At 35.7% G+C, this 9,839-nt stretch overlaps 1 protein-coding gene across 1 annotated transcript; it reads left to right on the top strand.

Annotated features, from left to right (window-relative positions):
• The first annotated feature begins 4,158 nt into the window (after positions 1–4,158).
• Positions 4,159–6,665, top strand: LOC108364955 (uncharacterized). Its single transcript, XM_017618841.1, has 2 exons — positions 4,159–5,688; positions 5,762–6,665. Exons 1-2 carry the CDS (start codon positions 4,369–4,371, stop codon positions 6,617–6,619), a joined length of 2,178 nt encoding a protein of 725 aa, XP_017474330.1. The 5' UTR covers positions 4,159–4,368; the 3' UTR covers positions 6,620–6,665.
• The last annotated feature ends 3,174 nt before the right edge of the window (positions 6,666–9,839 follow it).

Below are 9,839 nucleotides of genomic sequence, written 5' to 3'. Positions count from 1 at the left end.
AGTTAATTCTTAATGAATTTTCTTCCGACGTATTTTGCGGTTTTATGCATATAACAGGTGTATTTAATTTATAAAATATATTGTGTTTAAATTTGTTTGCAAACGGTCTTGCGCATTTTTTCTACAGATATTCGCTTTTATGTACATGATAAAAAGTACAACAAGCCGTCCGCAATAAAAAATCATTAAAAATCGACGCGATTTTTTAGCCGCTTAAAACTTGCACTTGCTTTTCTACCGATCTATCATTCTAAAAATTCAGATTAAAAAGTTCAAAATTTAGACGAAAATTTGTTTAATTTTTCTAAGTTTTGTATAAAGTTTGACTTATGTGTTTTGATTAAAGCATGAACCATATTTTTATACAAAAAAATAACGAAAAAATTTTAACCGCGCGCAGCATTTGTTTATTTGCAAAAGTGCATACATATAAATGCGTCTACATATGTAGGTATGTACATATATGTATTTACAATCATTTTTATGCGCTTGTTTTTTAGCGTGTCTAAAATTTTTTTAATGAAGAATTTACTAATTGGTGACGAAAAAATGGTTTACAAAATTTTCGCAAATTTATATTAATTAATTGGAATTTTTATGAAAATAACGTTTTCCCAAAATTTATCCAGAAATTTTTTGAAATAATTAAAAAAGGTTTTCGATTTAATTCAATTAAAGGGGCATTAAAATAACTATCAAATTCATTTTGTTGATAGATATAAACGTGCGCATAAATAAATAACATTTCACAATTGCTAATTTATTCAAATTCTGTTATTTTGTGCCGCTCTGCGCTCACGCTGTTAAAAAATGGTGAACTTCTAGAGCAATCGATGTTAAAAATTTAACGTGGTGAACTTCTAGAGGATTTCTGATCTATTACAAAATACCAACGAGTAGCGTGTTGCTGCTTCTCTGTATTAAACGTTCTCTGGCAAAGGTGCAGGAGAATATGTAGATGTAGAAAATGATTATCATAAAGATGATAAAGATAAATATTAAGAAACGGATGAGGATGAGTAAAGATGAAGATAAATAAAGGAAGATTAAAATAAAGGTAATTATAAAGAAGATATTTGATATGTTTCTACGCACTTCCGTACCCTGCGTACACGTTCGTGGGTAACCGCGCTCTGACACTTATTTTTCCTCTTATAGCGATAAGTGTCCGTGTCCAGCAGCAACGGAAAAAGATATGCAAATAACCCTTTCTCACTGAGAGGAGCACACATCTACAAAAAATAAACCACCTGTTCTCTTTTGTGGGTTATTTTTTCTCCTAAATAGTGACGGTTATTTTGGGACACTTTCAAAGTGGAGAGGGATATTTTCGACCGCTGATAATAACATTCTGACTATCACTGCGATTACTTAGACAGACTAGACAGACTTCAACAGACTAGAATGAGTTAAAACAAAACACTCTTTTTGTCGCTTAAACATTTTTGTTTTCCAAAACAATTGTTTCAACACGCGCGTGGTGTCATCTTCAGTTGCTGATATTCAACTAACCATTGTTATGCAAATAACCAATAATGTGATGGACAAAAGGAATCACAGCCAATAACATTAAAACTAATACAATGTAAAAAGTGTAAAAGAGAGTTAAACATAAACACAACAAACGAAAACAAAACACGAAAGCTAAGTTTTACTATAAGGCCGAAAACAGACTAGAATAATGTGGGCCAATATCGCGATTTACAAAGACTTTTTTATTTACATGAGTATGTAAGGATTCTAAAATATTTAACCTATTAACATTAGATTCAGACTTAGTTAACCTAAAATTATTTTCATTTATAGAGTGCTCGTTCACTATTGCATGCTCCGCGATGCCACTTTTCGGATCGAGGTTTTTTATATATTTAAGGTGCTCGTTTAGCCTTATGCGCACTGTGTACTCCCCCGTTGTCGCTTTTGTGAGCACAGGTGACGGTATACACACCCGGTTTATCCAGACTATCACATTTGTCTTTCGTCGATTTTAATAGCGATTTCAACTTTGTCATTGTTTTTGGAACCACATTAACATTCGCCTGTTTGAGAGACTTTTTAATGTCGGTGAAATAGTGAGAGTCGAAAGCCATTCCACACCAAAACTTTTCTTCTTTCTCACTTTTAACATCAAAAAAAAGAGCTGCTCTCTCTTCGTTCCTTTTTGTGTTGATGTTTTCTAGTTAACTGCTCAAATATGGTAGTGCAATAACCATTCGTTTCGGCTATATTAATAATACGCTGTCTTTCTGTTTCGTATGCGATACAGCTGAGCGGAACGTTTACCAGTCGATGCACCATGGAGTTGAAAGCCGCTAATTTATGCGCGTAATGATGGTTCGATTCCACTGGGATGAAACGCTCTGTTGGCTTGCGATAAATATCTAATTCGACATTGCCGTCGGCATTACGTCTCAATTTTAAATCCAAAAACGGCAATTAATTATTGACTTCGGATTCACATGAAAATTGAATTTCAGAACAAACCGAATTGAACAAACTCAGTGTATGATTCATTTTGGCTCTCTAAATAATGGTAGCACAGTCATCAACGTAACGACAGTCGTGGAAACAATGAACTTTTAATTAATTGCTCTTCTACTGTATTCATGAACAAATTGCGCAAAAAAGGACTTATATTTAAACCCATAGGTAAACCATCAATTTGTTCATAGAATTCACCTCTAAACTGGAAAAACGACTGACTTACACATAAATACGTGGCTGGTGCTGCAAATAGCGGCTGAGTATCCGAACGAGTCGGCGAGAGAAGTGGTCACAACAAGACGTGATACAGTGAAACCCGCTTAAGTACCCCCCCTCATAAGTACCCTACCCGGTTAAGTTCCCAATATTATTGGGCACCGTGAATTTTTTAATGTATTCTGAAGAAAATCCCTCTTTTAAGTACCTACCCGCTTATGTACCCAACCCGCCAAAGTACCTAAGTTTTTCGTACCCCATTTACAATTTTACTTATAATTTTCCCCTGTGCTTTTTTTAAATTTCTTCAAACAGTTACATATTTTGAAATTCAGTGGCAGTGCTACACACCTTCGGCAAAAAATCAACGCTAATTTTTAGCCACTTGACGCTTGCGCATTATTAATGGGCTATAAAACTGTATACTCATAAAAAATTTTAACACTTCTGATAAACAAGTTTGAAATTTTGATAAATCCTTTCAGTGTTCTACAAAATTTTAAGCTTATATTTTAGGTTTCTATGGTATTTGTTAGGGAATGAATTTTATTTAATTGAAAGATTTTAAAAATTAAAATATAAGCATTAGGCCGGGTCGATTTGTGGGGAGGCAAAAAAATCGCCCATTGCTCTGTGAAAATCATATTCTAGGGATCAAAATAAGAAACTTTGCCGAAGGAACCATACCTCTAAAACGAATTCTGATGTCCCCCAATTTGGGTCGAACTTTTGGGTAGGGGCAAATTTTGAAAAATCCCACTTTGACCCATTTAGAGTGCTCCAATCGAGTCCAAATGTATGACCGACCCCCACTAACTTTGGAGGCCCGACCCACCGATGCCAGTGGCACACCCCCTGGAACCCCCCTGGGGGTTCACCATACAAACATTTCAAAAAATCGCCGGTTTTGCACTTTACATGAAAAAATCAGCGAAATGCCTATGTTTTTTCTTTTTGGAGTTTATTTTTCTCTTTAGAAATTTATTTAGTCAGAACATATGTAAATGAAAAAATGAATTTAACTTAGTAATAGAAAAGAAATTAAAAAAAATTATTAGAAATTAGCGTTTTTACAACCCTTTTAAAACCAAGGCATCACTGTGATGCATTTGCATGTCGTAAACATAGTTGTGTGGGTTTTTTATTCAACCGTTTTAAAAAATGAAGGTATCACTGTGACACAATTGCAAATCGGAAAATTGCTTGTGTGCGTTTTTTAAGACACAGCTGCATGTCGTAAACTTACTTGTGTAGTTTTTTTATAGCACCTACTTAAGAAATGAAGGTTGTTTTTACAACCCTTTTTGTGGGTATTTTAAGGCACCTTCTTAAGAAATGCGCGTTTTTTGCAACCATTTTAACAATTAAGGTATCACTGGAATGCACCGCAACCCTTTTAAACAATGAAGGTATCACTGTGACACAATTGCAGATCGTAAAATTGCTTGTGGTGTTTTTTTTTAAGCCACCACAAGACACAGCAGGTAGAATTGAAATTACCATTTCATTCTTATTACCTCGTCTCGTAGACCATATATAACGCAACAGTTTTTGTGAATGCATTAAGTCGTTGTGAAGAACTCAAAGTGTGAAGTGCTAATTTCAGATAAAAAAATATTTCAAAAAAAATAATAAGTGAAGTGACCATTCCAAATCAAAAAGTTTACAATGAATCCACCATCCTCTACACCGCAAGATGAAGCAACTACATCAACAACTATCGAAAACCCAATGAGTCATATACCCAAGCATGATGTTACTGTTTTTGGTGTGTCTACTGATTTAACTGATCTTAATTTACCAACCCATCTGGATATCTTGAGATATTATTTTTACTTAAGCGAACGTGCTAAAACAGAACAAAAAAAGTTTTCCCATAAATCATTCACTATTCAAGTACAAGATAAGTTGATTGGAATTTGGGAAAAACTTGGTATGGAAATAATGCTGAAAAAAAGTGTATTTAATAAGTTGAATAAATTGCTTGACAAGTATCAAGAGCAAATCAAGAGAAGAAACAACACCCAACAATTTACAGAGTATGTAAAATCTCTGGAAACAATTTTTTACATTGGAACATGTAAATGCGATTTGAAGGCAGCTCCATGTGCATGCGGCTGGGTTCCCGAACGCCTCAAAGAGTTCATGCACGATCAACATAATCAGAGAAGACTAACAATGGATGCATTTGTGATGGAAACTGAAGAGCAAGGAGCAACGTCTATGTCATCAATGCCAACATACCAAGATCCCGATGATTCAACATACGCACCGCCACCGGTTCAAGAAGATATGGATAGAAGCACAAGTTCACAATACACAGAGAGATACGATTGTTTTAACTTTGCCTTGGTATGTGACAGATTTGGTGTGCCTGACAGAGTAGCATCAGCATTGGGAACCGCTCTTTTGCAAGATTTTAAAATTAAAGATAAGCATGGGAAACCTCTCATCATGGATAAATCGAAAGTTCGCAGAGAAAAAGAGAAATGCAGACAAGAAGTGCTTCGCAAACGGTTAGATGATACCAATTTGTTAGCGTTTTCATTCGATGGCAGAAAAGATGATACTTTAACGATAGATAAAATTGATGAGAAGTATCATACTAGGATGGTAAAAGAACCTCATCTTGTTATTTTGAGAGAACCCAATTCTGAATTGATTGGTTACGTAAGACTGGAACATGAAACCGCTGAATACAAAACAACCAAATTAAATGGTTTTTTCAACGATAAAAATATATCACTGGATGCATTAATTGGAATATGCACTGACGGTGAGCCAACAAACACTGGCCCACACGGTGGAATTATACGACGATTCGAATTGCTGTTAAAAAGACCATTGCATTGGTTCGTTTGCCTTCTACACTTCAACGAACTTCCGTTTCGGCATTTGTTTGAAGCTTTGGATAAATCAACCAGCACTGGACCAAGATCGGCAACCGGAAAACTGAGCCGTCAAATCGAAACTTGTGAAACTCTTCCGGTAAGTTATTGCTATCACTCATTTATTATAATTGTCAACCATTTTTAATTATTTTATTATTATATATTTTCAGGTGGTGGACGGCTTCCAGAAAATTGAGTTGCAAAATATGCCCCCTGCTCCAGAAAAAATTGAATTTTCCACCGATTCGAAGTACTTATACGACATGGCCCATGCAATTTCTAGCGGCGTGGTTCCGGTGGATCTGGCTAACATCAAACCAGGGAAAATTGTACATTCTCGGTGGCTCACCAAGGCCGCTAGATTATTGCGATTATATGTGACAACGGAAAATCCAGATGCAAATTTAAGAATTCTGGTTGAATTTATAATTAAATGTTATGTGCCAATGTACTTCAATATCAAGTATTACAGCTCTGTCGTGTACGGCAGTGCATTATTTTTCAAGTTCATTGGTTGGTCACGATTTCTAGAACCTCGTTTACGCAAAATTGTCAATCAAGTAATTAAAGATAATTCATATTATGCGCATTCGGAAAATATCTTGTTATCAATGTTGTTTGATGATAGCAAAGAAAAGCGCGACTGTGCCATCAAGAAAATTCTACGCTATCGAACCGATGTTGACGAGCCAATGGAACTTAGAGTTTATAAAAAACCAGATATAAACTTTAATTGCACAAGTTATACGGAAATGATCAATTTGAATGATATAAATATCGTATTTGAACCACCATTCACGCGAAGCATTCCGTACGATACATTGAAAGAATATTTAAATCAAGATGATCCACCGTTTAATGATCCAAAAATTCCATCACACATACAAGGAACGGAACGACATGTTCAATTGCTAGCTAGCGTTTCCAAACGGGTTATACCGGAAAATGTAGAGGCTGTTATGGCGACGACATTAGAGAGCCGTGCGAAATTGCCCAGACTTGAAAGTAAAAAAGACTTCAAACAATAATTTTTTTTAGTTTCTTTTCTATAACTCACTTAAATTAATTTTTTCATTTACATATGTTCTGACTAAATAAATTTCTTAAGAGAAAAAATAGATATTATTATAAATAAATAATAAATATTATTATAAATAAATAAATAAAAATAAAGAAAAAACATAGCCATTTAGCTGATTTTTTCATGTAAAGGCCAAAAATGGTGATTTTTTGAAATGATTGTATGGGGAACCCCCCAGGGGAGTTCCAGGGGGTGTGCCACTGGCATGGGTGGATCGGCCGTCCAAAGTTAGTGGGGGTCGGTCATACATTTGGACTCGATTGGAGCACTCTAAATGGGTCAAATTGGGATTTTTCAAAATTTGCCCCTACCCAAAAGTTCGACCCAAATTGGGGGACATCAAAATTCATTTTAGAGGTATGGTTCCTTCGGCAAAGTTTCTTATTTTGATCCCTAGAATACGATTTTCACAGAGCAATGAGCGATTTTTAAATCGACCCGCTCTAATAAGCATACATATGTGGCCAACAATATCATTTTGAATTTGGTCCCAAATGATACGCCCTGTTTGTATGTATGTATAAATATGTATAATCAATGACTTTTAATGTAATTCTTGTGAAAATAACAGAAAATTGCTTTATCTGTTTTTTTAATAAAGTTTTCCTTTATGCTTTTACGGGTTTAAATAATGGTACGATCTTGGTTTTAAGTTACGTATACTTCATTAAATGTTCATGTTTTAATCAAGGACTTATTTATGTAAGTTAACAAGAAGATATAACTTTCGCACAGACGAAAATAAAAATAAATTACCCGGAAAGCTCTGTAAACACGTCCGCTCAGAACGACACATTCTTCTTCTTTAACCCTCTAAAAGCCACTTTGAGCAAAATATCAAAAAAAAACTATTAACAGTCCTCATTGGAACAAGTTTAGAACAAATATCAGTTAGAGAAGCAACATGACATCTTCTTATAATATTAATACGCAAACATGATTTTTGTGGTACACTTTTGAGGTACTTTATCCCCATTGATTTTCATGAAACTCATATCAAAAGAAAGAGGAGGTGGTGTAGTCGTGCCGAATTTAGTTTTTAGCCCTCCAAGAGCCACTTTGAGCAAAATATTCAAAAAAAACTTATTTACAGTCCTCATTGGTACAAGTTCAGCCCGAATATCAGTTAGAGAAGCAGCATGTCATGTTATATATTAATACGGAAACATGATTTTTGTGGAACACTTTTGAAACGAAAGAGGAGTCAAACCTTCGTAAAATCGATGGAATTTTATTCTATTCTTTTCTAAGGATCCGTGATACTTCTAGTGTGTATTTTATTAAACTCTTGTGAATGAATTCAATAATTTTTATTTATACTGGTTGATTGGGAGAAATATAAATTGCCACAAATATAACTGTTTTCTCATGGTCCAACCTGCTTTCACAAGCAAATTTGAACATACATTAATTTCAGTTTTTGGGCATTGAGTTCTATTTGTGGATTACAGCTCCACCCGCTCTCGTTATTGGGCTTTTAAATTGAATTACTATATCAAAATTAGAAATGTCTAAAGCTTTCTCATTATCCACCCACGTCTCTGAAAGAATTAGAAAATTCGACGGTGATGCTATTCTGTCTAATTGAAGTTCCTGTACGTGAGCGCGAAACTTTGGCAATTGAAGGTAAACAGTGGCCACCCTTTACTTGCAATATAAAAACATATAATACTTTTTCAATTGTTTCAAGTCGATTCAGATGCAGCATTCGAAATTCAGCTTGCAACGCAATTGCGCTCCGACCATGATACGATTTTCTATAATTTTTTATTTTTTTTTGTTTGAAACGAGATGTTGAATCGTTGTTACTCATGATAATGCGACGTACAGGAGCTGTTGAGCGTATACGATCTCCCCAAATGACCTCGTTATTACACACGCAGAGACCAGAGGAAAATGGTTACGCTTTACCATTACTTTTTTGTCAGGTACCAATGCTACAGAGGATGTCCTGAAATCTATTGGTACCACCAGGGGAGAAAGATTGTGCTTTCGTATTGATGCCGCTGATTTTCTTCTGATCTTTTCATCAGTTTTGGGAGAATCGGGGACTTCCAGCCATAAACGAGCACTCAACACATAAACTTTTTCAGTTTATTGGCCATTCTGCAAAAATGTGGTCCGTTTGTGCTATATGGAGTATATACTTACAAAATGCTCCTCTGCGATGCAGTAGCGGCCACGGTGGAGAGAATACAGAGGTGGTTCCGATGACGATACCGCTACTCGGCTCTCAGTGATTTTGACAGAATCAGCTGTTTTGGTGACGTCATAGTAGAGAAGACAGTAGTAGTGATGTGCTGAGTCAATACTTTTAAGTACCCAATACTCTCGATACTCGGTACCGAAACATTTAGGTTTCGAATAAAAGCGCACATAGGCCAAAAATATGGAAAAAACGCCTAACAAAACCCGAATGTAAGAGCCAATAGAGNTGGGTACCGAGTATTGGAGACAATTCAGCACATCACTAGTCACCCTCATTCTCGCCGCTCTCAGTTGTCAACTCTACGATGACGTCACGCTAAAATTACTCTCACGAATTCTGCTGAAATCGGCGTAATCTTGTATTCTATCATTCTTGAGTAGCGGCCCAACTTGCGGCTCTATACCAGCTTATTGTTAACCGATCATTGCTCGAGTTTTAATGACCGTAATGCCTACACGATGTTTATAGCGCTGTGTTGATGAGAGGTAGATAATCCATGGAGTAATCCCTTGAAGAAGTTTTGTGCTACTCTGATGTAATGCAGAGCTGGACTATATGGCCCTGCCCTAGGACATCGCAATGTTAATTGGGCCACATTCTTCATATGCGTTTTGGTTAACTTTGGGTACTCCTTGAACCCTAGGGATACTCTATGACTCTTGGAGTAGTCGCATTTTTGCATTGTAGCTTAACACGCGTACAAATATACACACATATAAGCAGCCAGCAAAGCGTCGAGAATAGCGAAGAAAACCAAAACAAAATCATTTTTATTTGACTTAATATCTTCGCTTGAATTCTCTTCGCTGAGATATGTACACATTTAAACACACAAACGTGTATTGGCTAGCATACGTAAAAACCCATACGTATACGTATACGTACCTAGTACGTAGGTTGTTGGATACCCAACTATAAGCACCTACCATATATATGTTTGCATACCAAATTTCAAGTT

Source organism: Rhagoletis zephyria, unplaced genomic scaffold (assembly GCF_001687245.7).
Source record: "Rhagoletis zephyria isolate East Lansing unplaced genomic scaffold, Rhagoletis_zephyria_1.1 Rzeph_scaffold_01727, whole genome shotgun sequence".
In the NCBI taxonomy this organism is placed as follows: Eukaryota; Metazoa; Arthropoda; class Insecta; order Diptera; family Tephritidae; genus Rhagoletis; species Rhagoletis zephyria.
This window is presented reverse-complemented; position numbering and strand designations above follow the sequence as displayed.